Genomic DNA, 27,843 nt, shown 5'->3' with positions numbered 1-27,843 from the left:
TGGCTGCCTTTCCTTCCAGTTCTCTGCTGCCAATGACTGGAACGAACTGCAAAAATCACTGAAGCTGGAGACCCATCTCTCCCTCACTATATTTAAGCACCAGCTGTCAGAGCAGCTCACTGATCACCGCACCTGCACATAGCCCATCTGTAAATAGCCCATCCAACTACCTCATCTCACATACTGTTATTTATTTAATTTATTTTGCTCCTTTGCACCCCAGTATCTCTACTTGCACATTCATCTTCTGCACATCTATCACTACAGTGTTTAATTGCTATATTGAAATTAATTTGCCACTATGGCCTATTTATTGCCTTACCTCCCTTATCCTACCTCATTTGCACACAATGTATATAGACTTTTTATATTGTATTATTGACTGTATGTTTGTTTATTCCATGTGTAACTGTGTTGTTGTATGTGTCGCACTGCTTTGCTTTATCTTGGCCAGGTCGCATTTGTTCTCAACTAGCCTACCTGGTTAAATAAAGGTGAAAATAAAAAAAAATGTTACTGAGCTGAATGTGTTTTTATTTATTTTTTAAGTAAAAAAATGAGACTATGGTTTTTATATCTGTAGGAGCAGTATGACCAGACATGAGTTGAGACAAGATGATGAAGCCCTGAGACCACTTACATGGGAGAGGCAACACACCATGCAGCCTGGCCAGTAACAAACCATGAGAAGTATGTCTACCGTAACATTTCAACACCGATTTGTCAATATTCAACACATGAAAGGTATATTCTCTCTACACATGCTTTTCAGGTATTGGATTAATGCTTCACAATATAGGTCTATTGAATGTGTGAACAGCTAAGATATTAAATATACTGACACGAAATGTTGATATACTGTACCATTCCCCTCCCAAGCTAACCAGCTGTGTGTGTGTCCCCTTGGTGAAACCCAGGTGTTCTCCTGATGCTGATGCTGTCAATCACACATACCCAGGTCCTCTCCTCATGTCCTGCCTCCTGTGTGGTGTGTTCTAAAGATACTGTCATCTGTTACAAGCTCTCCAACATCCTAGGTAAGAAGGAGCATTGACTGCCGAGTTGAGATTAAGAAATATCATCCTCTACTAATGATCTATGATAGCATTAATTTGAACAAGATTTGTTGGAATGTCTTGTTCCACACTAGCCTATGGCTATCATAAAGACACTGACTCTTTGTGCCAACACCCATCGGTGTATTAAAGCAGTAATGATTGACAACCAGATTTGTGTTTTCTTCCACCTCTAGAGGCCCCTGAGACCACCAAGGCCCTGATGCTGACCGACGGCACCATCGTGTCCGTGGACCGCCACTTCCTGTCTGACATGTCCAGCATGACCGTGCTGTCCCTCAGCCACAACGCCATCACCACCATCACCCACGACGCCTTCCAGAACCTCACCGTCCTCCACACCCTCCTCCTGGACCACAACCACCTCTCCAGCCAGGCCCTGGGGAAGGACACTTTTTCCTGGCTGCCCAGGTTGGAGATCCTCAAGCTTGGGAACAACGCCCTCGGGGATGTCAACGGCTCCTGGTTCCATGCCACCGGGGCCCTGCGGACGCTGCAGCTGGAAGGGAACCGCCTCTCCAGGCTGGACGCCACCACCTTTGCCTTGGCAGACCTCCAGGGGCTGGAGACCTTGGATCTGTCCGATAATCTGATCACCTATCTGGGGAAGGATAGCTTCCAGGGCCTGCTGGGGCTGCGTAGTCTGGATCTGTCCAGGAATCAGCTCCGGAGCGCCCCGCCAGAGGTGTTTTCGTACCTATCGTGGATGTCTAGTCTGAACCTGGAACTAAACTGGTGGAATTGTACATGTGAGCTGAGGAAGCTGGCGTCTTTCCTCACCAGCTATATGGAGGCTCCGGATAAGGTTATCTTCTGTTGCTCGTTTGAGCTTTTTTTCTTGTTTTCTTTTTATACTTTTATTTATTGTATTCCTTTTTTTACCAATATGTTTTATTATTTTGAATTCGGGCTAACACATTTTGGCTGCCTGCAAGTATTATAAGAAAGGTGCTTTATGGTATATGGTATATAAACTATATAGTATAAAATGTGCTATGTAGATGTGTGTTGTTATCATTGTAACAATATGATTACTATAATAACATTCTTGTTCAGGTACTGTTCAACGGGCGTAGGATGGTGTGTGTGAGTGCTGACAACCCGGCAGTGAAGACGGTGCTGGAGCTGACAGAGGCCATCTGTGTTCCAACAAATCAGAACATCACAGTGCAGGTTGAGGCTAAGAACGCCATCTCCTCTCAGCGTTATACCAGAGACCTGGCTCTGGCTGCAGCCTTCTGCTTTGCTGGTCAGTACCTCAGAAACTAGATCCTCCATGGCCACTTTCTAGCCACACGTAACTTTTCTCTACTCAAATAGTGGTAAATATATGACATTGTACAGGACAATGTGACTTCTGTATCATGGAACTCCGTAAAGTGTATCAACAATTAAAGTAAAGAGTGTTTTTATAATTTTATCCCCATACATAAAGCTTAGGTCAGTCGGCTGTAACACATAACTATGCTAATAACGTACAGGTGGCGTTGGACTCACCCTAGCTGTGGTGTACATTGTTTACTGCAAACTGGGGATGAACAAGAGCCTGAAGGTCTGGAGAGACAGGACTGGAGCTGAGGAGGATGAGAATGGGAGGACAGCTCCCACCCAAACAGTCACCCAGTGGGATCTGAGCAGGGAGAATGAGGCCCTACGTATGGCTCAAATGGGACTGGAAACCAAGCTGATCATTCCCAATAGCCACCTTCAGCCTTGGGACAGGGAGAGAGCCATGTTTGACCTGAGAATAGGCAAAGATGGTGGCCATTTTACATGCCCCCATTGTGGCCCTGCAGTCAGTGGGTCTGCAATGGAACAGGGGGTAGGAGAAGGACACTTGGGGGCAGCCCTGCACATGGTCAAACAAGGAGGCCAGCCCAACAAGATGGAGAGTCTGGCCATAACAGAGGAGAGCGATGAGAGGAAGAGACATGTGCCCCAACAAGCACTGATATCAAAGACAGAAGGTGAGCATGTTTTGAATCAATATTTCACTGCATAGACTGATTAGGATTATATCAGTGATGAGACTATAGGCAGACACACACACACACACACACACACTGCAGATGTCTAACTCTCTTTCCCTGTTGTCATTCACAGATCTAAGCGGTCAAAGGTCATTGGTCGGGCCACCACAGGGTCAGAGCAACCATATTCTTAGTCAGGAGGAGTTACTCTATCACCAGCAGAGTTTAAATATAAAAAGCCATGATGGTTCTAATGGCAACAACCAGCTATTGGGTGGCAGGAGTTACTATTCACCTGCACATGGAAACATGCCTACACATAAAAGTCTAAAAGATGAGATGGTAAGACCTGGAAATCACATAGGCCTTGACAACAGACTGTCAAAAATGGACTTCCAATCAGAGCATGGTAGAACTGTACCTGACTGTCAATACCAAACCGTCAGCTGTGTGAACTGTTACAGAACCTATGAGTATGGACAGCCAGGGGAGAAAGTCAGAGATGTATTGTATGACATCAGTGCAAGAGAATCTGCTGGTTATGATGGTTCTCCCAACCACAACCCACTTACAAGGCTAAACACCCGAAGGAGCATGAACTGCAACCAGTCTAATATGGATATCTATGCAAAGCATGCAAGCAAGCAGAGGAGTGTGACTTTTGACTTGGAAAGATCTGGAGTGCATGTCGTTGATGTACAAAGGATGAACCATGACAGGGAAGATAAACATGACAGGATTAAAAGTTCTAGGAAAGTGGAAAATGGTGATAAACAGATCCTGAGCTATGAAAGCATTGGACGATCTGTGAGGAGTAATGGTCTTAAAAGAGAGGATCTCTCCAAAAGGCATAAACGTAAAGCCCAGTCAGATGGTTTACTAAAAGTGAAGCTCAACCTTAACCCTCTTAAGAAAAGCAAGGTCCATCCAAGGAAAAACAGCCGCAAGAGACTAGAACAGGGCGATAGAGAAAGAACTGACTCCAAGAACCGAAAACAACTGCAAATGACGGGTAAAGATGCCAAAGGCAAAAGGCACAACCAGGAAGAGTCTAAAGAAAAAACAGACAAATCCAATAAAGTAAACTCTTTACACAAAAACAAAGACAATCAGTCATCCAAAAATAAATCTACCACCAGCAAGTCTAAAGAAACTGATGATAATGAAGATCAAGAGGAAGAAGATCCAGTGCCACAGGAAAACAATGCATCCTCCAAGCAAAAAAAGACAAACTCAAAATCAAAACATCAGGAGGACTCGAATAGTGACCATTCCAAGAAGAGTAGAGCTGATCCAGATCAGAAAACCGACGTCACACAAAATAAAACTGGAGGAGAAACAGAGGTCTCTGGTGGAGCACCTATACCAAGTAATGTGAGTTCTTACCAGTCATACATCAACGGAGCGGGTGGGAGTTCAGTCAATGGGCAACAGGTGGAAGAATACCGAAATGGACAGGACCAAGCATCGATCCCTGAGGTGCCCCAACACCCCGGTTACCTAGGCGATGGAGTGAGTCTTCAGAGGACATTGAGTAGCCCACAACTGTCAGCAGCAAAGCCACTCAAAGGAATGGAAAGGACTTCCAGTGACAGTAACCTTGCTGTCCAGGGAGGAAACTCTATACTATTACAAAACACTGTTGCACCAAACACCATTTATGGTGGCAACTCACAGGCTCAAAGTCTGAGTAGACAAGGCAGTTTAGGTCCGCCATCTTTACTGACTAACATCCCACCCACATCCCCACTATATACAGACAATGCAAGGAGCTCACCCGTAAATCCACTGATTCAGCTGTTGTCACAGTCAGTTCGAGGCAACTCCAACCAAGGGGCCATGATTGGCTCTCAGCCAGCCCAGTTTCCAGTACCCCAAAGAGTGAGAGATCTCACTCTGCTTGACCAGGGTCCTGGATCACTAAATGGACAGAATATCTCTCAGCTTGCCCAGGATCCTGGATCCCTAAATGGGCAGAATATCTCTCAGCTTGCCCAGGATCCTGGATCCCTAAATGGGCAGAATATCTCTCAGCTTGCCCAGGATCCTGGATCACTAAATGGGCAGAATATGTCTCAGCTTGCTCAGGGTCCTGGATCACTAAACGGGCAAAATATCGCTCAGCTTGCCCAGGATCCTGGATCACTAAATGGGCAGAATATCTCTCAGCTTGCCCAGGATCCTGGATCACTAAATGGGCAGAATATGTCTCAGCTTGCTCAGGGTCCTGGATCACTAAATGGGCAGAATATCTCTCAGCTTGCCCAGGATCCTGGATCACTAAATGGGCAGAATATGTCTCAGCTTGCTCAGGATCCTGGATCACTAAATGGGCAAAATATCTCTCAGCTTGCCCAGGATCCTGGATCACTAAATTGGCAGAATATGTCTCAGCTTGCCCAGGATCCTGGATCACTAAATGGGCAGAATATCTCTCAGCTTGCCCAGGATCCTGGATCACTAAATGGGCAGAATATGTCTCAGCTTGCCCAGGATCCTGGATCACTAAATGGGCAGAATATCTCTCAGCTTGCCCAGGATCCTGGATCACTAAATGGGCAGAATATGTCTCAGCTTGCTCAGGATCCTGGATCACTAAATGGGCAAAATATCTCTCTGCTTGCCCAGGATCCTGGATCACTAAATTGGCAGAATATGTCTCAGCTTGCTCAGGATCCTGGATCACTAAATGGGCAGAATATGTCCCAGCTTGCTCAGGGTCCTGGATCACTAAACGGGCAAAATATCGCTCAGCTTGCCCAGGATCCTGGATCACTAAATGGGCAGAATATCTCTCAGCTTGCCCAGGATCCTGGATCACTAAATGGGCAGAATATCTCTCAGCTTGCCCAGGGTCCTGGATCACTAAATGGGCAAAATATCTCTCAGCTTGATCAGGGTTCTAGTTCAGGTCCAGGCTCACTAAATGTAGAGAGTCTCTCCAACAACAACAGTATGAACCCCGCAGTTGCCCCTGTTCTACAGGAGTACCTGTCCTCAGCAGAAGGCTCACCCAGAAGGATTAGACTGGTGCTGCCTGAGAGAACCACTAACAGATCGCCAACTGCTCTGGAGAGGAAAATCCGTTAATAAGTGGATTTGAATTGTCCAATTGGGTTTTCTTATGGACTCAAAAAAGGATGACTCAAAAATAACACTTAATCTTAATGCTCAAGTGAACTTAAAATGATCCTGTCTATGTCAGTCCTAAGCATCTCTCTTCATAACGTACATGGAACTCAACCTGTCTTCCTATTGTTAATACCTGACTCAAAGCGTTCTCAACTATTTCATGTTTGTCAAGTGTGTGGCTTGGTAGGTGACTTACTTGTATTTTTATAAAGTCAATTTAGCACAGGTTTGGGTTACAGTTGGCGCAGGGTAGACACGTGGCAGTATGGGTTTAGTTTGAAACCCCGACTGACCCCTAATTGCACTCCATTGGGTTTAGGCTTACACAAGTTGACACTTCATTACAAGGCTCTGCATTAGAGCAATGGGCTCTAATTTCAGGTAAACTATGAATGAGTAGAACAATGTGGTGAAGTTTATGGAATACACATTCTAAATGTTGACCTAGTAACCTCTCAGCCTTGGTTGTGTGTAAATAATGAAAAAAGCAGTCTGCTGTTTTTACCAGCTTGCACCTGAGCCTAAAACTGTAACGAGAAGAGTCACTTACACCATTGTTTACTTGGCCCACTAATAAGGCCTAGATTCAATCAGATCAACCGTTAACCGGCGATATACAACACCCGAAGCCCGCATAACTGATGTCGTGGGGGAAACGCTCTTTTCACTGCACTTCGATACCGAAGTGAGTTTTTCGTAGCAGTTTAGGAAGATTAATGTAGGAGGTTAAGATATATTTTGTCGGAGGAGTAACTGTGTTGGAGCTGTCAAATCGGTGAGCAGCTGCACTTGATCATTGTCACGAAGCTACACCCATTCCACTCGCGTTAGAAGTTCAGAACGAGAACGTGTATTTATGGTTGATTTTGCAAATACAGGCACTTTTGGATGTTAAATGTTTTTGAAAATGAAACCAATTGAAACGGATTTGTATCTATCTGAATATTTTCTTCACTCTGTCTGGAAACTAGATCAAATAGTGTCTGAGACCACACTATTCAATGTCATTACCAACATGCCATAAAATGTGCTATTTTAGTTGAAAAGGAAATTGCAGTAATTGTTCCTAAGGTATTTCTATAACATTTTTTAAAAAGTGTCAGTTTTTAAACTATTTTTGAAGTTTTCTTAATTATATACATTCGTCATTGTCATGTCTAAATGTCCATAAATGCCTTAATGATACTCACATGTATTCACTACATCAAAATCAGAATGTTTGACATAATTTCTAAAATAATCTTAAGAACAAGCATATAAGGTTCACTTTTGGGAAAAATCATCAATATCAATTGTAATTTAATACACCTTTTCCTCAAAAATATGTACCGTGATGGTAATGACTTAGTATTGTGGTAATGACAGAGTGTGATGGAAATGACATTTCATATAAAACAACTGATTTTAAAAAATTACCATTAAACATTTTAATATCACAGTTGTACATGTTTAATTTGATTGAAGACATAGAACACACCATTCAAAACCTCAAAACACAAAGGTTACTTACCTCAAGAAGTTAAAGCATCTTTTAGAAAACAAATTGTCATTCAATGCAATACGCAGAAATACATGTACAAGGTTGGAAACACTGGTTGACATTAAACAAATGATTGTTCACTGGCTGCAGCCTATTAATTCAGACTCATGAGACAGGTGTATGCTCACTCAAGATTAGGTTTAGCCCTCAATGCTCTCTATTGCTTAACGAGATAGCAAATTTCCTCCCAGACTGCGCCATCAAGCATCATATGCCATTTTGTCACTGGATGAGGCTGAGGGACAAGCCCAAGAACATTCTCTGGTTGGTACCATACAATGTCCTCTCGCATTGGCCAAAAGATTTGGTTGTTTCCCACACAACTCATCGTCTTGACTAGAGCACAGCTCTCTGCATCAACATCTTGTATAATACCAGGATAAGGGTCTTCATCATATTTCACAACATACCACATTCCAATCAGTCCCTCATGTACAGTTGAACTCGGAAGTTTACATACACCTTAGCCAAATACATTTAAACTCAGTTTTTCACAATTCCTGACATTTAATCCTAGTAAAAATTCACTGTCTTAGGTCAGTTGGGATCACCACTTTATTTTAAGAATGTGAAATGTTAGAATAATAGTAGAGATAATGATTTATTCCCAGTGGGTCAGAAGTGTACATATACACTCAATTAGTATTTGGTAGCATTGCCTTTATTTTTTATCTTGAGTCAAACGTTTAGGGTAGCCTTCCACAAGCTTCCCACGATAAATTGGGTGAATTTTGGCCCATTCCTCCTGACACAGTGGTGTAACTGAGTCAGGTTTGTAGGCCTCCTTGCTCTCGAACACGCTTTTTCAGTTCTGACCACAACATTTCTATGGGATTGAGGTCAGGGCTTTGTGATGGCCACTCCAATACCTTGACTTTGTCCTTAAGCTATTTTGCCACAACTTTGGAAGTATGCTTGGGGTCATTGTTCATTTGGAAGACCCATTTGCGACCAAGCTTTAACTTCCTGACTGATGTCTTGAGATGTTGCTTCAATATATCCACATCATTTTCCCACCTCATGATGCCATCTATTTTGTGAAGTGCGCCAGTTCCTCCTGCAGCAAAGCATCCCCACAACATGATGCTGCCACCCCCGTGCTTCACGGTTGGGATGGTGTTCTTTGGCTTGCAAGGAGCCCCCTTTTTCCTCCAAACATAACGATGGTCATTATGGCCAAAAAGTTCTATTTTTTATAATACTTATTTTCCGCCATAATTTGCAAATAAATTCAGTAAAAATCCTATAATGTGATTTTCTGTATTTTGTTTTCCTTCTCATTTTGTCTGTCATAGTTGAAGTGTACCTATGATGAAAATTACAGGCCTCTCTCATCTTTTTAAGTGGGAGAACTTGCACAATTGGTGGCTGACTAAATACTTTTTTGCCCCACTGTACATCAATGTTGTTGTCTATCCGGAACATAGCCCAGTCCATGTGATTGCTTCAATCTTGAAGCGTGGAATCCGATTGGTCAGACCAGCGTTGAACAGACCCGAGCTTGGGCATTTCCTGTTTTAGTTTCTGTCTATAGGCTGGGAGCAACAAAATGGAGTCGTGGTCAGATTTGCCAAAAGGAGGGCGGGGGAGGGCTTTGTATGCATTGCGGAAGTTAGAGTACCAATGATCTAGAGTGCTGCCAGCTCGAGTCGCGCATTCGATATGCTGATAAAATTTAGGGAGCCTTGTTTTCAGATTAGCTTTGTTAAAATCCCCAGCTACGATAAATGCAGCCTCAGGATATATGCTTTCTAGTTTACATAGAGTCCAGTGAAGTTCTTTCAGGGCCGTCGAGGTATCTGCTTGGGGGAGGGGATATACACGGCTGTGATTACAATCAAAGAGAATTCTCTTGGTAGATAATGTGGTTGGCATTTGATTGTAAGGAATTCTAGGTCAGGTGAACAAAAGGACTTGAGTTCCTGTATGTTGTTATGATCACACACGTCTCGTTAATCATAAGGTATACACCCCCACCCTTCTTCTTACCAGAGAGATGTTTGTTTCTGTCGGCACGATGCGTGAAGAAAGTCGGTGGCTGTACCGACTCTGACAACATATCCCGAGTGAGCCATTTTTCTGTGAAACAGAGAATGTTACAATCTCTGATGTCTCTCTGGAAGGCAACCCGTACTCGAATTTCATCTACCTTTTTGTCAAGAGACTGGACATTGGCGAGTAGTATACTCGGGAGCGGTGAGCAATGTGTCCATCTACGGAGCCTGACCAGAAGACCGCTCCGTCTGCCCCTTCTGTGGTGCTGTTGTTTTGGGTCACCTACTGGGATCAGATCCATTGTCCTGGGTGATGGTCCGAACAGATGATCCGCTTCGGGAAAGTCATATTCCTGGTTGTAATGTTGGTAAGTTGACCTTGCTCTTATATCCAATTGTTCTTCCCAGCTGTATGTAATAATACTTCAGATTTCCTGAGGTAACAAGGTAAGAAATAATACATAAAAAAACAAAATACTGCATAGTTTCCTAAGAATGTGAAGCAAGGCGACCATCTCTGTCGGCAACATCTTGCACCAATTATCAAGACTTTTTAAAGTTTAATACGTACCAGAATGTCAAAAGTGTGGGTGTAAGAAAGGACGAAAACTGCTCAAAACAGTGAAATCCAGACATCAAATGCTTTATGAAATAAATGTAAAAAAAGTTTAAGGTTATTTTAGTCTCTACTATGTGGATGTTTGCTAAAGCGGATCTGATTGAATAGAGGCATAACTCTGTAAACTTCTGTGTTATTTAACCATACCAAACTTAACATATCATTCTAATTTAAGATTTGCGTTTAATATGATAATCTAGTCTATGAGACCATGCTGGTTTAGCATGGTCAAAATACCCACTGGGCACAGACGTCTATTCCACGTCTATTCCACTTTGGTTCAACGTAATTTTGTTTGAATTACATGGATACAACGTTGATTCAACCAGTGTGTGCCCAGTGGGTATGCTGTTGGTGCAGTATGGAACTGTCTGTCCTTCACAGGATTCAGCAGTGAAGCACTGGGTCATGTTCATTAGGCACCAAATGGAAGAAAATTGATTAAAACAGAGAGGGATTACCTTGACTAGTCCAGTTAGAAACGTACATTTTTGTCTTACGTTGCAAAATATTTTAAAGTTTTCTGTTGCATGCCATAATAAACACAACCCTGTTGTCTGGACAATAACAATGTTGTTCTGATTAACTGATAATGTGACATTAGAATACGATGTGCTGGACAATCAACTCCATATCACACCTGTAGTTATCAATAAATACCTTCAGATAAAAGTCTATAAATAATTAATCCATCAGTTTGAGAATGTATTTGGTTATAAATCATTAGGCCACCACACGTTTATCTTCTAAGTTCATCCTTGACCCTTGAAAAAACAATAGGCTAGTTATCTCGGAATCCAAGGGTAGAGCGTCATAAGAATGAGATGAGAGAGGTGAGATAATGCCCTGTATTCTCTTTATCTGCTCTGTGAAATCACTGTGATCTCTGGTCCATAGATAACACTCATTGGCTGGACTGTGTAGGAAAGTAGATAACACACACGTTCACTCATTATAAAACACTACACTTTCTCTCACTCAACAACAGTCCAACAGTCCTTGTCTGCCTGTCTGCACTGAATCTGACTGCACTTGTCACAGCTTTGAGATCTCATTGAGGAGGAAAAGACAGAGAAAATGTATGAAGAAGGAAAGAAGAAAGAGGAAGAAGAGAATGAAGACCTGAGGAGATATTGTCGATACTTTACTAAAGAACAGTTGATCATGCTGTGTGTCTGTATTGCTCTGCTTGTGCTACTTCTGGTCATCGTCATCACCTCTGTTCTCCTGACTAAAAATGGAGGTAAATAAATAAAATAAAAAATATAAATCAACAGTTATTTACTTACTGATCCCAGAATACAAATGAATCAGCATAATAATCCATTTAAATATATAATCTGTTGATCTTAACACTTTCAATATTTTTAAAAATAATGTTGAAATGGCGTTTTTATCTACTGTAACCCATGTTACGCCTTGCTTGTATCTTGATCACTATAACTGCAGTTTCCATATCGATAAGGGCTACAGGTTACGATAGCTAATCATCTGTGACGAGAAGATAACTGTTCCTGTGCCTACTGGTAGGGCATCTGAAACGATCCTGCCGTTCCCTACTGATGGAGACATGCTGGACTTCCTCATCCAAACTGGAGACATCAGGGAGAGAGACGCGCTGTACGCCACCTGGTATCACCGTGCCAACAACAAGTCAGAGATGAACATAGCACTGCAAAGTAATTTTAAAAGGATTTGCAGTAGCATTCACTTAGGACACACCGTAGCAAAACATTTCCCAATGGAAAATGAAAAAGAGTGTTTCTTATTGGACACATTCAGGCTGTTTCAGTCCGTTTGAATCCGTTTGGTGGCTCGTGAACACAACCCTGTTCTGTCCCCCTCTCTAGGTTCTATCATGGTTTTGGAGGCTGATGTGACTGTGCAGGGATACGCTACGGTCAACGTGACCACCATCCCCATCATGGCTCATCCTCCTGCTGTCTACAGTGACAACACTCTGGACCAGTGGCTGGATGCCGTGCTCCAGTCAAAGAAAGGTATCAAGCCTAGCAATACGACTTCAGATATCAATTCAACTCTAAATATCAGTCAGAGCCTCGTGAAACAGTTTCTTCTGGTCCTTTAGTACCAATCTATAAAGTCAATAAATTATCCAAAAGGATCTAAGCTATGCATAATCACATGAAACCTGATGTACTTTCATATTACGTACAAAATGTCTGTAATACAACTGACTCCTTCAGGCATAAAGCTGGACTTCAAATGCATCCAGGCGGTGACTCCCTCTCTGGGCATCCTGAGCATGAAGAACCAGACTAAAGGCATCAACCGGCCGGTGTGGCTGAACGCTGACATCCTCCCTGGGCCAAACGTCCCAGCCTTCTGGCCTGTCATCGACGGACCTGAGTGAGTAGCAAGGAAAGAGCAAATCGTATTAGCCAAATCTCAGACCTGCATGTTTTGATTTATGCTTCAGCAAACTCATTTTACAATACAGATCTCGTACCAGCAGGATGGATTGCCAAGTGCAATTTAGTTTCAACCTTTTCTTTCACAATAATCATGAGCAGATAGATTTTTCTTATTCAATTTAAGATACCAGTAGATTTTTCTTATTCAAGTTAAGATACCAGTGCTTTATTGCATGTCACTGTCTGATTTGGAGATCTAACAGGATCTCAGAGTTTGAATCAGTCTCATACTAATTATACCCAACTTTCCTGTCTCCATGCAGGTTCTTGGCAATGATCCAGCAGAGTTTTCCAGACGTGACCATCTCTCCTGGATGGGCAGTTCTGTATCTGCCCATGTTCCCAAACGTCACCTACACACAGGCCATGGTGGAGGACATGTACGCCATCATCAAAAATGTTCCTCAGACAGTCACCTTCCCCGTCCACGCGCTCATGGCCAAGAACGGATGGCCTCACATCAGCTGGTTACTCAGCCAGTCACCAAAGTAAGTAGAACAGCTCCTATACAGTAATTGATCTAGTCATGACTTTTATATCTTCCTATCACACTGATGAAGGTTACACTTGTCTGAATGGTGGACAATGAGATAAGCTGTCTGTCCCTGTGTACAGGTCCAGTCTGACTCTGTGGCAGAGCCAGGAAAAGAACCCCAGTGTGAATGACCTGCTGTTCGTCAGAGACAACACCAACCCTAAGCGAGTCTACTATGACATCTATGAACCTGTCCTGTCCCAGTTTAAAGAAGCTGCCAGTAAGTTAAACCCTGTGAAACTCTCCTCTGGGACCCCCAGATGTTTCAGAATTTTGTTGTAGCTCTAAACTAGTTAACCCGATTCAGGATTAGTTGACATGTTGTGCTAGCTCTGGAATAGATCAAACACATGGAGCAGCTGGGGGTCCCTGAGGAGAGTCATACGAATCATTATCATTAGCTTATTCATTATTAGTATTACCATTCTACATTCGTCTTGAAAATGTATTTCAAAATCATTTTCAACAACAACTAGTAAAAAACAAATGGTATTTCCAACCAGTCCATCCTGATATTAATGTAAACAGGACTGAGTTGTTTGTGTGATTGTAGAGCAAAGAGATCGGCAGAGGAGGTTCTACCCTGGAGGAGACCTGATTGACTATTTCCAGCCAAAATATAGAGATGGCTTGTACATCCAGTGGAACACAGTCACAGACAGAGCCTCACTGCTTTCTCTGCTGTCAGGTAGGAGTGATGATGATGATGAAGGGTGCGGGTGTAACCAAAATGGCAACCTTAGAGAATTGCAATTATAGGTTTTATACAGATATTTTTGTTTTTTGTTCAGTGACATTCATACTGTCTAGAGTTGAATATTGAATAAAGCGGTCAAATCTCCTGATGGATTCATAATCTGTTGCAGACAATGCCAGTGGCATGCTCATCATTCCAGTAGGATCTGGTTCCGCCCAGCCTGGGGTCCCAGTGGTGGAGGGCTCCCGTCCAGAGTTCCTTCTCCAGGACTCCCTGAACCTGGTTCTGGCCTCTCCAAAACCCTTTGGTATCTATTTAAGGATCCAGTCCCAGAGCCAGCTGGAACCCTCTCTCCACCTGCTCAGCTCAGCCTACCACAGCGACCTCCTGTACCGCCCCGTCTGGGTCAACATGGCTCTGTCCCATGGAGCCTTCCAGACCCAGGGCTACATCTCTGGGAGGGAGTTCCTCCACACAGTCAACCAGGTGTTCCCCTATGTGACCCTGGCCCCCAGCTGGCCTCTTGAAGTCCTGAGGGAGGGGTATAACAGGGCCATGGTGGATGACATGGAGGTTTTACTGAAGGAGGCGTGGCAGGCTGTGTCCCTGCAGGTGAGGGCAGAGCCACTGGGGAGATCTGTGGAGGGACAGAGAAGGATTCGGGAGGTGCAGTCAAGGTACTCACTTACGGTGGAGACCGGGATAGAAAGTGGGATTGATGAGGAGGCAGGACCACAGGCAATCATGGCCAACCTCTCTGGGAGCAAAGACAGAAGCTTGTTTTTTATAACTGAGAACTACTGGTCTAAGATGTGAAGACCTCTTAAATGACAGTTTGCTACATTTTCATATAATCTTTTGTTGTATTATAGTAAATAAAAACCAATGAAAAACAACCATTCAATTGAATTGTAATATTTATTGTAAAATTGTTAGCAATAATTTTGTACAATCATCTTTGTAGTTTCAATTGTTTTTTTTTATATATAAATAACTTTAATGCCTGTAGTTTAAAGATATGATATTCTTATCTTATGTGTAACTTGGCTGAAACATTTGAATGCCTCATCATAAAAAACATCATAAAACACATCTGACATCAAATGCAGTGTTACTTTCTGTATTCTGAAAATACAGAGCTCTTCTCAATAAAAAAAACATCTCGTTAGTATTCATTCTCTGGAAAACTTAAAATACAATTTACATCTCATATCATTTTCACATGTTATAATTGGAGATGCAAAACATTGTTTAAAAACCATCAGCGCCCCAAAAATGTTTGCTGTAGATGCTCCTCTTTCATTAGCCTGGTCCCAGATATATTTTACGGTCATTGTCAATGGCCATAGGAGTTGGCAAGACAGCACAAACAGATTTATGAACAGGCTCCTTACATTATTCAGTCTAATAAAAGAAGACTTGAACTTCATCAGATCATCTAATGGCAGTCTGTTAAATCCATCAGCACAATACTCATTGAAGGTGAGGGGGTCAGGTGTGGTGAGGATAGGGGGTTACAGTAGTGTACTATTCAGTATGGGGGAGGGTGGTTGGTCTTTGGGGTTAGGGTTGTCCCTGTTGTCCTGGAGGAAGGTACTACAGGTGCAGAAGGTGCCGTAGAAGCTGGAGGAGAGCCCGGCGATGTCTGTGGAGATGTAGGGCAGGACCTCGGGAGACGCCTGGTTGAAGTAGGAGATCTAGGAGTGCCAAACAGGATAGGAGTTGTCCTCATCATTAAAGTTGCCATCGGTCATGGTCATTTTACCAGTGGTAATTCAAGAGACTGCAAACACATTGGGCAAACAATTTGTTACTGGTTTCACACTTTCTTACCTTGGATACAGTGTTGGAGACCTCCATGATGCTGAAGCCGGCACACAGCACCTCCCCTCTGTTGTAGCCCTCTGTAGGAGGGTGTGTGGGTAGAGTGACCGAACGCAGAGCAATAACATAAGGGTCCCTTGAAGATAAAAAAATATCTTTCTATCACATTGTCTCTCTATTTGTCTGGTCTGGTCTGGTCTGGCCTGCCTGCCTGCCCGTCAGTCAGTCTGCCCGCCTGTCAGTCTGCCACTCACCCGCTGTCACACGGTGGTCTCCTGGAGGCAAGGAGAATGAAGTCCTGGACCATCCCTCCCTGATTGGCTGAAGAGCTGCAACTGACCCCACCCCGGCATATGGAGGGAGTCACCACGCGGTACAGAAAGTCATCATCGTCCACCCTACGAATCAGCTCACACCTCCTACACAGGGAAAGTCATGAAATCAGGAGAAGCCAGTGACACAGACTATGCAGTGCGGGAGGCTGCTCTGTATACTCTTGAGGCATTATACGCCATTTAGAGGGTCCTGTGTTTGTGTGTGTGTCTGTCTGTCTGTCTGTCTGTGCATACAGATTCCCAAGATACCCACTCGTAGTTTGGATCCCACTCCACTCTCTTGCTGAGGTCAGAGAGCACCATGAAGGACCTCTCAGCCGGGACCTCTGCCTCAAACTCAATCTTAAAACTCAACACCTGCTTCTGCTCCAGGGTGTACAGGCTCACCTGTGGGCCAGAGGGGGATTACATAAGCCATGATTAGTCATGAATTTAACATGAGCCCAGAGTATTTCCTAGTTTGGCACTGTGATCGAGAAAAACTCTGGTCCCTCGAGGCCATAGCATGTGTCCCACAGTGGCTCCCTATCCATTATGCCTTGTGGATGGCCTAAATAAAAGTCTCAACCCAGCTCACCTTGTTTTTCTCAGAGTTTAACACCCAGTTGTTTCTGGTAGCCAGCATCTTCAAAGCAGACACGTTGTTGTAGCTCAGGTACACCTGCAGCCATTCAAAATGCATTCAAAGTTATTGTTCCCATTTGACACTTGTTCAGCTTCAAACACAGTAAGCACAATGTGTTCATTGGGAGAGTTACATGACATAGCGTGAGTGCTAAAGTGCTATGTGCTATCACCTGGCGATACATTTTATAATTGATTTCAAGGCCCAAGTGATTGGACAGTCCATAAAATGTATGACCTTTGGTCTTACTCGTGACTAAGATGTGCTAATCATTCTAGATCAATCTTGGATCTTAATCAACATTTCAACTCTAACCTATGTACTATTCTAAACTGTTTCAACTGCTATGTAGAGTGAGAACCAGAGGGTGTATTCAGTACTGTCTCTCTGCGTCCTTTACCTGGTTGCTGAGGTCCCACGGTACAGATAAGGGCACCTCGGTCTGCTTGCAGGATATTATGTACTTCCTGAATTGACACACAGAAATCTGTTACAATATTCTATTGTGTGCACCACACACTTTGCTGGCTACATTGCAGTCACAATTAAAGTTACTCAGAGGAAGTATCCTTCTCTTCACCTGTCAAGTCGTATTTTCTTTCTTGCAATGGCTTCCTGATACCGTCTCCTTCCCTCCTGTCAGTGAAAGAGGTTTAATAAGACAGGAGGACCATACTGTGAAATAGGCTCCTTAGGTAGTTACAGTTCATTAACTGCTAATAAAAATCCAAATAGGAATGTATATAATTTTAAAAATCTAATTTCACTCAAATTTGAATGAGAACTGGTTGACTCTGACCAGGGGTTCAGGTTGTATTTTTGGCAACGTGCAGGGCTTGCCATCCCTGTCGCAGACCTCAAAGATCATGAAGGCGCTGTTGATGTGCCTCAGAGGCTCCTCCCCCTGATAGGCCTCTGCACACACGCCCACCTCCATGCTGCGACATCACAGGGACACATGACCATCTCAGGTCAACTCAACATTCCAATGTAAGTTAATGACTGAAATTTGAATTATCCAAGATGAATCAAACAATTACTCAAAAAATCAATCAATAATGTGAGCACAAGTTCTCCCGATCCTTATCACCATTGATTTGAAAGACTCAAATACAGAAAACTGTCACAGTGAAACCAATTTATAGCCTTGCTTTATAAAGTATATGATTTAAAGCTCACCTGTTCTTGAATGCGTTGTTTACGATGGCTTTGAGGACCAGCCGGTCGCCCACTTGTGAGGGACCCCTGAAATGGAACATGTCAATGCTCCGCAAGGTGGGGTGGGCATTACACAGACGACTGGAGAGGAGGAGGAGGGAGGGGGAGGAAGAGGAGGAGTGAGAAGAGGGAGCAGAGGAATGAGAGGAGGAGGAAGATGAGGTGAAGGATGAAGACGAAGATGTTACAATACGGTGTAATTACATTCTTATCACACTCTGCTTGTGTGGTGTTTTCTGTTCTTGTTTAACAGTGCGTGTGTGTCAAATCTAATTTTATTTGTCACATGCGCCGAATACAACAAGTGTAGACCTTAGCGTGAAATGCTTACTTACAAGCTTTATTTTTTTAAAAATATTTACTAAATAAACTAAAGTTAAAGAAGTAACATGAAAATGACATAACAATAACAAGGCTATATACAGCGGGTACTGGTACAGAGTCAATATGCGGGGGTACAGGTTAGTCAAGGTCATTTGTAAAGTGACTAAGCATAGATAATAAACGGAGTAGCAGCAGTGTAAAAACAGAGGGGGGCGGGGGGATTTTGGGTCAATGTAAATAGTCCGTTTGGGGTGGCCCGGTAGTCCGGGTGGCCATTTGATTTATTGTTCAGCAGTGTGTGTGTGTGTGTGTGTGTGTGTGGGAGGTACCTAGCAGCGATAGTAGCCACGTTCTCCATCCAGGCCATGATCTGTCCTCCGAACGTGTTGACCTGGTGGTTGGCATGAGGAGGGAGAACCAACTCTACACTCTCTACCTGCGTCCTCTCGGCTGGCACTGCCTTCTCAGCCTCCTGGACCTCCACTAACACACACACATAAACACACAGGTTAATACAGCACCTGTCAGCACACAAACTCAACATTACTTACAGTGCATTTGGAAATTATTCAGACCCCTTGACCTTTTCCACATTTTGTTACGTTACAGCCTTATTCTAAACTGTGTATTTTCCTCTCATCAATCTACACACAATACCCCATAATGACAAAGCAAAACAGGTTTTTAGAAATGTTTGCAAATGTATAAAAAATGGATAACTGAAATATCAGACTTACATAAGTACTCAGACCCTTTACTCAGTACTTTGTTGAAGTACCTTTGGCAGTGATTACAGCCTCAAGTCTTCTTGGGTATGACGCTACAAGCTTGGCACACCTGTATTTGCAGAACCTCTCAAGCTTTGTCAGGTTGGAGAGTGTCGCTGCACAGATATTTTCAGGTCTCTCCAGAGATGTTCGATTGGGTTCAAGTCCAGGCTCTAGCTGGGCCACACACCAAGGACATTCAGAAACTTGTCCCGAAACCACTTCTACATTGTCTTGGCTGTGTGCTTAGGGTCGTTGTCCTGTTGGAAGGTGAACCTTGGCCCCAGTCTGAGGTCCTGAGCGCTCTGGAGCAGGTTTTCATCAAGGATCTCTCTGTACTTGCTCTGTTCATCTTTGTCTTAATCCTGACGAGTCTCCCAGTCCCTGCCGCTGAAAAACATCCCCCCAGCATGATTCTGCCACCACCATGCTTCACTGTAGGGATGGTGCCAGGTTTCCTCGAGATGTGACACTTGGCATTTAGGCCAAAGAGTTCAATCTGGGTTTCATCAGACCAGAGAATCTTGTTTTTCATGGTCTAAGAGGCTTTAGGTGCCTTTTAGAAAACTCCAAGCAGGCGGTCATGCGCTGTTTACTGAGGAGTGTCTTCCGTCTGGCCACTCTACCATAAAGACCTGATTGCTGGTGTGGTGCATAGATGGTTGTCCTTCTGGAAGGTTCAACTATCTCCTCAGAGGAACTTTGGAACTCTGTCAGAGTGACCATTGGATTCTTGGTCACCTCCTTGACCATGGTCCTTCTCCCCCGATTGCTCAGTTTGGCCGGGCAGCCAGCTCTAGGAAGTGTATTGGTGGTTCCAAACTTCTTCCATTTAAGAATGATGAAGGCCACTGTGTTCTTGGGGACCTTCAATGCTGCAGAAATGTTTTGGTACCCTTCCACAGATCTGTGCCTCGACACAATCTTGTCTCGGAGCTCTACTGACAATTCCTTCAACCTCATTGCTTGTTTTTTGCTCTGACATGCACTGTCAACTGTGGGACCTTATATTGACAGGTGTGTGCCTTTCCAAATCATGTCCAATCAATTTAATTTACCACAGGTCAACTCCAATCAAGTTGTAGAAACATCAAGGATGATCAATGGAAACAAGATGCACCTGAGCTCCATTTCGAGTCTTATAGCAAAGGGTCTGAATACTTATGTACATTTTATCTTTATTTAACGAGGCAAGTCAGTTAAGAACATATTCTTATTTACAATGATGGCCTACCCCGGCCAACCCTAACCTGGACGACGCTGGGCCAATTGTATGCCGCTCTATGGGACTCCCAATCACGGCCGGTTGTGATACAGTCTGGAATCGAACTAGGGTCTGTAGTGACACCTCTAACACTGATATATAGTGCCTAAGACCGCTGCGCCACTCAGGAGCAAATAAGCTACTTCTGTTTTTTTTGTTTTATAAAATTGCAAAAAATTCTAAAAACCTGTTTTCGCTTTGTCATTATGGGGTATAGTGTATAGATAAAAACACATTAATTTTGTCATCTTTAGAACAAGGCTGTAACCTAACAAATTGTGGAAAAAGTCAAAGGGTCTGATTACTTTCCGAATTCACTGTGGCATAAAGTGTCATACACCATTACAGTTCCAATAGTGATAATAGTCCTCTTGCAGAGGTCATTGCCACGGCGACTGACCTTGTTGAAAGGCCCTGTTGGTGAGCAGGTCCTTCATGATGTCAGCGTGGACCAGCCTCATCCTCCTCCTCTCAGCTGCTAGGCTGTGCTCAACCTGCTCCGCCTGAGTACGGGGGACCAACGGACGCAGCTGTACCTGTGGAGTGAACACACGCGCACACACGCGCACACACACAAATGCACGCACGCACACAAATGCATGCACACACACACACCAGGTTATTATAGAGAGCATTCGCACACAGTCAACTCAACATTACTCATCATCAACTCTTACACACCATCTGTATCCTTTCATCAACGTTCTTCCACACACTATGTCCCCAATCAAATCTCACCTTTCCTCCCGTAGTGCGCTGGGTGACAAACGTGGCAAATGCCTGACACACCCTCCAGTGGCTATCGCTGAACAGGTCCTCACAGTTCACCACGATGCCAACCTTGAGACACACACAAAGCATCATAAAGGATAAAAATCACAGGAATTCAACTATTTGTCCAGACGGAAATCCATCCGTTAGGATAAAACTCTAGGTTTTATTAAGGTGTTATAGGGTTTGAACATGGCCTGACCTCCATGCTGGTGTTGAAAGCTCGGTTGACTTTGGCCTTGATGTTGACCACCTGTCCAACCCTGAAAAACACACACACCCATTTCCACTAGTGTATTATGTCAACCACACTAGGCATGGTAAAAACAACAAATCCAGAATCTAAGCTGTGGCTCCAGTTCTTTACTGTATGTCTAATGTGTAACGGTATACCACACGGACCAAGGCTTCTTGTCAAAGAACAAAGTCCAGAACGACTTTGATGACTTATAATAAGGAAGGTGAATCAACAACACAGACACTTACCCAATAGTGTGTTCAAAGTGGATGTCATCGACCGAGGCGGTGACACAAGGACACCCAGCATGCCTTTCAGCTGTTGTGAGTAAGAACACAGTGACTTGTCACTTTCTGTCGTCTAGAGGGTGTATGTACATAGCTACTTCAATTAGCTCGTACCCCTGCATACCAACTTGGTACTGGTATTCCCTCTATATAGCCATGTTATTTTTACTCGTTATTGTTATTTTTTACTCACTGTGTATTGATTCCTCGTGTTACTATTTTATTTTTTTAAAATAATAGTTTTACCCCCTTTTTCTCCCCGTGATATTACGATCTTGTCTCATTGCTGCATCTCCCCAATGGGCTCGGGAGAGGTGAAGGTTGAGCCATGAGTCCAACAAAACATGACCCGCAAACCGCGCTTCTTAACACCCGCTCACTTAACCCGGAAGCCAGCCGCACCAATGTGTCGGAGAAAATTCTGCCTGACCTGACACTGAGTCTGCCTGCAGCTTACGGACTCGGCCCTGTATTACCAACCTCTGCCTGCCCTTGACCTGTCATTTGCCTGTCCCCGGTTTTGTAAATAAACTTCTGTGGTTTGAACTGTCTGCATCTGGGTCTTATCCTTAGCTCTGATAGAAACACTGTTCAATTGACAACCAAAGTCAGCCTTCAGGTACCCGGCTCGCTACTGCTCAACATTACAACACACTTAGCCTTGTGTGTGAAGTGTGTTGGTTCTAGTGAGTGTAAGAGTCAGTGTCGCAAAATATTAGTGTTACATTGTGTTTATGTTTCATAGTGAAAAACTATGCCATCTCCGTTCTTACTGAACATGATGCGGGTGTGTATGAGATATTGTTCAATCCAAAACTGGATCAATAGGCCATTCCCACAGGCCCATTGTGAGTGAGAACACAGAAACAGACAGACAGACACACACACCTGAAAGACAGGCTGTAGAGTCCATCCATTTGAGCAGCTGACCCACACTGAGCTCCTGCCGGTGGTTGGCATGGCAGGGCATCACTATCTGGCTCTTCTTTACCTCTGTAAGGTTCCTGAACACCTCCTCCCCCTCCTCTGCCAACTCATCCTGGGGTCTGCTCATCTTAGGGTCTCAGATCTTATGTCTCCTCTCTAGGAAAGGTAATATAACGTTGGTCAATGAAAATGCATTTCATTTGAGTGACCAACATGTTATCCATGCAAAATTCGGCTATAGAATAATAATGTTTTAGGAAGAATACAGAGCAATAGCAAAGAAAACTCTGTGGCAGTAGTCCTTGCCTGCCCCATGACATACCCAACCTCAAATCTACACAGGAGATGTGACAGATTATTGCACAGTGATTGCAGTGATAGGAGCTTCCCCTAACAGCCGACTAAATAGCAATGCTAGTTCATTCCATTTTACAGCTTAAAGTACCGTCGTATAACGTTAAGCAGCATATTTTCATATCAAGACTAAGTGTATAGCTAAACTATCTGAGCTACCAGCATAAATGGGCATAGCTAAGTACCTCACCTCTACGATGATTCCACGTACGGAGTCCGAGGCACCATGCAGTCAATACCGAAAACATTTCCATTCTAAAACCCTTACTGTGTACCTATGTTTGTCCTCTGTAGATGCGTGCCTTTCTTTGTTTGCTAAAATACCTACTTTTTAATAAAATGTTAATCAAATACAACCGCCGACTGTTTCACCTTGTTAAGATTCAATTGGCACATTCGCGATGAGTTGCCATCTTAGAGTAACAGTAATGAGGAAACAATCGGTGGTTTTATTTGATTCATGTTTTATTAAAATGTATGGATTTCAGTAATCCAAGAAAGGCAAACAACAGAGGACAAACATAGGCTTAAGAATTGACAGATTCTTGTCTGCGCTCAAATAATTATTGTGGATTTGAGGTACTTGGCTAGAATGGAAGTTCACTCGGGGTGCCAGTTTGCTACCTACAGAGAATAGTTCACTCCAAAGTACCAGTCTGGTCAAATAGGCTAGATGTAACATAGTAAAGTAAACTAAAATCTGGGACACTCAAATTAGTATGGTATACTATTATTACAAAAGTATGTGGACACCTTCAAATTAGTGGATTTGGCTATTTCAGCCAGACCCGTTGCTGACAGATATAAGATCGAGCACACAGTAATGCAATCTCCATAGACAAACAATGGCAGTAGAATGGCCTTACTGAAGAGCTCCGTAAGTTTCAACGTGGCATTATTGCCACCTTTCCAACAAGTCGGTCTGTCAAATTTCTGCCCTGCTAGAGCTGCCCCGGTCAACTGTAAGTGCTGTTATTGTGAAGTAGAAAAGTCCAGGTGCAAAAGCAGCTCAGCCGCAAAGTGGTGGGCCACACAAGCTCACAAAACGGGACCGCCGAGTGCTGAAGCATGTAGTGCGCAAAAATTGTCTGTCCTCGGTTGCAACACTCACTACTGAGTTCCAAACTGCCTGTGGAAGCAAAGTCAGCACAAGAACTGTTCTTCGGGAGCTTCATGAAATGGGTCTCCATGGCCGAGCACCCGCACACAAGCCTAAGATCACAAGGCACAATACCAAGCGTCGGCTGAAGTGGTGTAAAGCTTGCCATTATTGGACTCTGGAGCAGTGGAAATACGTTCTCTGGAGTGAAGAATCACGCTTCACCATCTGGAGACGAATCTGGGTTTTGAGGATGCCAGAAGAATGCTACCAGCCCCAATACATAGTACAAACTGCAAAGTTTGGTGGAGGAAGATAAATGGTCTGGGGCTGTTTTTCATGGTTCGGGCTAGGCCCTTTGTTTCCAGTGAAGAGAAATCTTAAGGAAACAGCATACAATGTCATTCTAGATGATTTTGTGCTTCCAAATTTGTGGCAACCGTTTGGGGAAGGCCCTTTCCTGTTCAGCATGAGAATGCCCCTGTGCACAAAGCGAGGTCCATGCAGAAATGATTTGTCGAGATTGGTGAGGAAGAACTTGACTGGCCTGCACAGAGCCCTGACCTCAACCCCATCAAACAACTTTGGGATGAATTGGAACACCAACTGCGAGCCAGGCCTAATCGGCCCAACCTCACTGATGCGCTTGTGGCTGAATGAAAGCGAGTCCCCGCAGCAATGTTCCAACTTCCAACATCTAGTGGAAAGCCTGGAGGCTGTTATAGCAACAAAGGGGGGAACCAACTCCATATTAATGCCCATGATTTTGGAATGAGATGTTCGACGAGCAGGTGTCCACATACTTTTGGTAGTGTATGTTGCATTCGCTATGGTGACAGAAGACATAGGTTTACTTGAAAGGAGAAAGTGAAAGTAGGGTGGATGGGTTTTGTGTACAATTCGAACATCTAGCAACCCAAAGGTTGTGTGTTTGAATCTCATCACTGAAATCTTTCGCTAATTATAAACGTTGCAACTCCTTACTACGTTTTAGCTACTTGCAACTACTTAGTCTTAGGATGTTAGCTAACCCTTCCCTTTACTCTCTACTGCCCATCTTTTCCCTCAGGCAGCAAATACACTTTTTGGCCCTCACATCCCCCCATATTACTATTTTCAAATTCCTACACATGAAAATATATGATGACATGTCTGTAAACAATCCAATGAGGTGCAGAAGTTGGTATGATGCTTCAATTGGGGCAGTAGCCTTCGCAGAGCGATGTAAGCACATGGTCTGAGCAAAAGGTCAGATACATTTCATTATTTTGCATATTTAAATAGAGATAACGTGGCAATAAAAAAATATGTACTTGTGTAGGAACCTCTAAAGAACCATATTTGATGGGTTTTTTTGTTTCCTCAGTGCAACGTTGTGCAGTTTGGATAACTTTTAGGACAAAATCATGCTCAATGAAAGATGTAAAATTATGTAAAATAATGGCCGTAGTCAATGTTTTTGCCAAAATATCCACTGACATTCACAGGCAATAGACACAGGGACTTTCTATAGGTGAAAGTAGTCTAATGGAGCATACTCTCTGATAGCGAGGACAATGACCCCTTTAGGACACTGACAGCGACGAAGAATGGACCCCAGAATCAGGTGTGGCGTACAGCAGGTCAGCCACCAGGGGGAGACTCGTCAAGGCCTGGTGACAGACGGAGTGTACATCAGGAGGCGATGGCTCCATCTGCTGGACCTGCCAGGTCTCGACGGTCTCTCCGGTCAGGACTAATTGGGGCTGATTGGGAGCTGGTGAGTAACCAAGGGCTGATTGCTCACCAGCTGTGCAAGGCCCATAAAGCTACCAGAAGGGCAGCACATAAGGGGGAAGAAAAATCTGTCATTCTACCCCTGAACAAGGCTGTTAACCCCCTGGTCCTAGGGTGTCATTGTAAATAAGAATTTGTTCTTAACTGACTTGCCTAGAAAAATAAATAAAAAAAACTTAACCCCTAACCTAGCTAACATTAGCGTTTCCCTGGTCATTCCTACCATGCCGTGTCTTTTGGTCCTCAAGTTTTTCAGGAAAAGTATATATGTACCAGTCAGTAGTTTGGACACACCTACTCATTCAAGGGTTTTTCTTTATTGTTACTATTTTCTACATTGTAATTTAAATGCATTCCAGGTGACTACCTCATTAAGCTGGTTGAGAGAATTCCAAGAGTGTGCAAAGCTTTCAAGGTAAAGGGTGGCTACTTAGAATCTCAAATACAATATATATTTTTATTTGTTGAACATGATTTTGGTTACTACATGATTCAATATGTGTTATTTCATAGCTTTGATGTCTTCACTATTCTACAATGTAGAATAATCTATGGATTTCATGTGACTGGGAATACAGATGTGCATCTGTTTGTCACAGATACTTTCAAAAATAGGTTGGGATGTGGATCAGAAAACCAGTCAGTATCTGGTGTAACCACCATTTGTCTCATGCAGCACAACCCATCTCCTTCGCATTGAGTTGATCAGGTTGTTGATTCGTTGTCCGTAGTTTATGCCTGCTCATGCCATAACCCCACCCCCACCACCACCACGGGGCATTCTGTTCACAACGCTGACATCAACAAACCGCTCGCACACACAACATTATACACGCTGTCTATCGTCTGCCCGATACAGTTAAAACCGTGATTAATCCGCGAAGAGCACACTTCTCCAGCGTGCCAGTGGCAAGCGATGGTGAGCATTTGTCCACTGAAGTCGGTTACGACGCCTAACTGCAGTCAGGTCAAGACCCTGGTGCGGACGACGAGCATGCAGATGAGCTTTCCTGAGACCGTTTATGCAGAAATTATTCAATTGTGCAAACCCAGTTTCATCAGTTGTCCGGGTGGCTGGTCTCAGTCAATCCCACAGGTGAAGAAGCCAGATGTGGAGGTTATGGGCTGGCGTAGTTACAAGTGGTCTGCAGTTGCGAGGACAAACTGATAAAACTTTTTTTTTTAAAACAACATTCAAGGCTTATGGTAGGAAATTAACATTCAATTATCTGGCAACAGCTCTTGTGGACATTCCTGCAGACAGCTGTGGTATTGTGTTGTGTATCATAACGGCACATTAAAGAGTGGCCTTTTATTGTCCCCAGCACAAGGTGCACCTGTGAAATGTTTACAAACAAATTTGTGCAGAACATTTTAGAGTAATACGCCTTGTGTGTGTATGGAAAGTTTCTGGGATCTTTTATTTCAGCCCATGAAACATGCGACCAACACTTTGCATGTTGCGTTGCCATTTTTGTTCAGTATATTTAATAGCTAATATTTTTCATAAGTTGATGAATAGCAGCCGGGGAAATGGTAAAAACGCCGACACACACTAAAAACAAAATTCATAAAATTCACTTCGACATCCATATATTTGCGTTTTTATAGTAAAGGACACCTAACTTGATATGTAAAGCCTTTTGGCATCCTCATTTTACACTAAATAAGGTGATATTTCCTGGGGGCACCGGGCGATAGGAATGACCCAGGCATCTAGCTAATGTTAGCCACAACAAATTGGAAATCGTAACATATCATACGAAATGCCTGGACATCCACAAATTCATATCATACCAGACCAAACGTAACAAATCAACAAAATGGCAACAAAGCAGCGAGGACACAAAGAACGGTCTGGTGCTTTTGTCGATGAACTTACCTCAAAGTTATAACACGCACAGGAATATCGCATTGGGCTTTTTAGATTGTGCACTCTACCTATGTACAGTGTAGACTATCTCGGGCGCGTTTCAGCTTGTTATGACAGCGTGGTAGGACAAGGTGCAGCATGAAATGGCTACTGCTGCCAACAC

General features: G+C 43.5%; 3 protein-coding genes across 10 annotated transcripts; 2 read left to right on the top strand and 1 right to left on the bottom strand.

Annotated features, from left to right (window-relative positions):
- The first annotated feature begins 558 nt into the window (after window positions 1–558).
- On the top strand, window positions 559–7,801 carry LOC118394567 (uncharacterized). The gene is made up of 6 exons (XM_035787860.2): window positions 559–690; window positions 918–1,037; window positions 1,253–1,881; window positions 2,133–2,325; window positions 2,558–3,043; window positions 3,180–7,801. The coding sequence occupies exons 1-6, from the start codon at window positions 684–686 to the stop codon at window positions 6,134–6,136; spliced, it is 4,392 nt and encodes a 1,463-aa protein (XP_035643753.2). The 5' UTR covers window positions 559–683; the 3' UTR covers window positions 6,137–7,801.
- Window positions 7,802–11,293: 3,492 nt separating this feature from the next.
- On the top strand, window positions 11,294–14,894 carry fam151a (family with sequence similarity 151 member A). 3 transcript variants are annotated; one of them, XM_052463539.1, is made up of 8 exons: window positions 11,294–11,577; window positions 11,861–12,010; window positions 12,182–12,331; window positions 12,539–12,701; window positions 13,030–13,254; window positions 13,382–13,521; window positions 13,855–13,989; window positions 14,168–14,894. In XM_052463539.1, exons 1-8 carry the CDS (start codon window positions 11,409–11,411, stop codon window positions 14,812–14,814), a joined length of 1,779 nt encoding a protein of 592 aa, XP_052319499.1. In that variant the 5' UTR covers window positions 11,294–11,408; the 3' UTR covers window positions 14,815–14,894. The 3 variants fall into 3 exon arrangements, with proteins under 3 accessions (XP_052319499.1, XP_035643755.1, XP_052319500.1); XM_035787862.2 differs by having other exon boundaries at window positions 11,428–11,574; window positions 11,862–12,010; XM_052463540.1 differs by having other exon boundaries at window positions 11,437–11,574; window positions 11,781–12,010.
- A 3-nt stretch (window positions 14,895–14,897) lies between these two features.
- LOC118394569 (acyl-coenzyme A thioesterase 11-like) lies at window positions 14,898–27,838 on the bottom strand. Of its 6 annotated transcripts, none has more exons than XM_035787863.2 (16): window positions 27,690–27,838; window positions 22,540–22,734; window positions 21,613–21,682; window positions 21,329–21,389; window positions 21,094–21,195; window positions 20,756–20,891; window positions 18,654–18,807; window positions 17,962–18,081; window positions 17,582–17,720; window positions 17,363–17,418; window positions 17,183–17,249; window positions 16,735–16,818; window positions 16,411–16,544; window positions 16,077–16,241; window positions 15,832–15,958; window positions 14,898–15,695 (listed from the first exon to the last, which is right to left on the bottom strand). In XM_035787863.2, the coding sequence occupies exons 2-16, from the start codon at window positions 22,703–22,705 to the stop codon at window positions 15,513–15,515; spliced, it is 1,764 nt and encodes a 587-aa protein (XP_035643756.1). In that variant the 5' UTR covers window positions 22,706–22,734; window positions 27,690–27,838; the 3' UTR covers window positions 14,898–15,512. The 6 variants fall into 6 exon arrangements, with proteins under 6 accessions (XP_035643756.1, XP_035643759.1, XP_035643758.1 ...); XM_035787866.2 differs by having other exon boundaries at window positions 17,639–17,720; XM_035787865.2 differs by having other exon boundaries at window positions 17,962–18,027.
- Window positions 27,839–27,843: the final 5 nt, after the last annotated feature.

The sequence above is a fragment of the Oncorhynchus keta genome, chromosome 15 (genome assembly GCF_023373465.1).
Source record: "Oncorhynchus keta strain PuntledgeMale-10-30-2019 chromosome 15, Oket_V2, whole genome shotgun sequence".
NCBI classification, from domain to species: Eukaryota; Metazoa; Chordata; class Actinopteri; order Salmoniformes; family Salmonidae; genus Oncorhynchus; species Oncorhynchus keta.
This window is presented reverse-complemented; position numbering and strand designations above follow the sequence as displayed.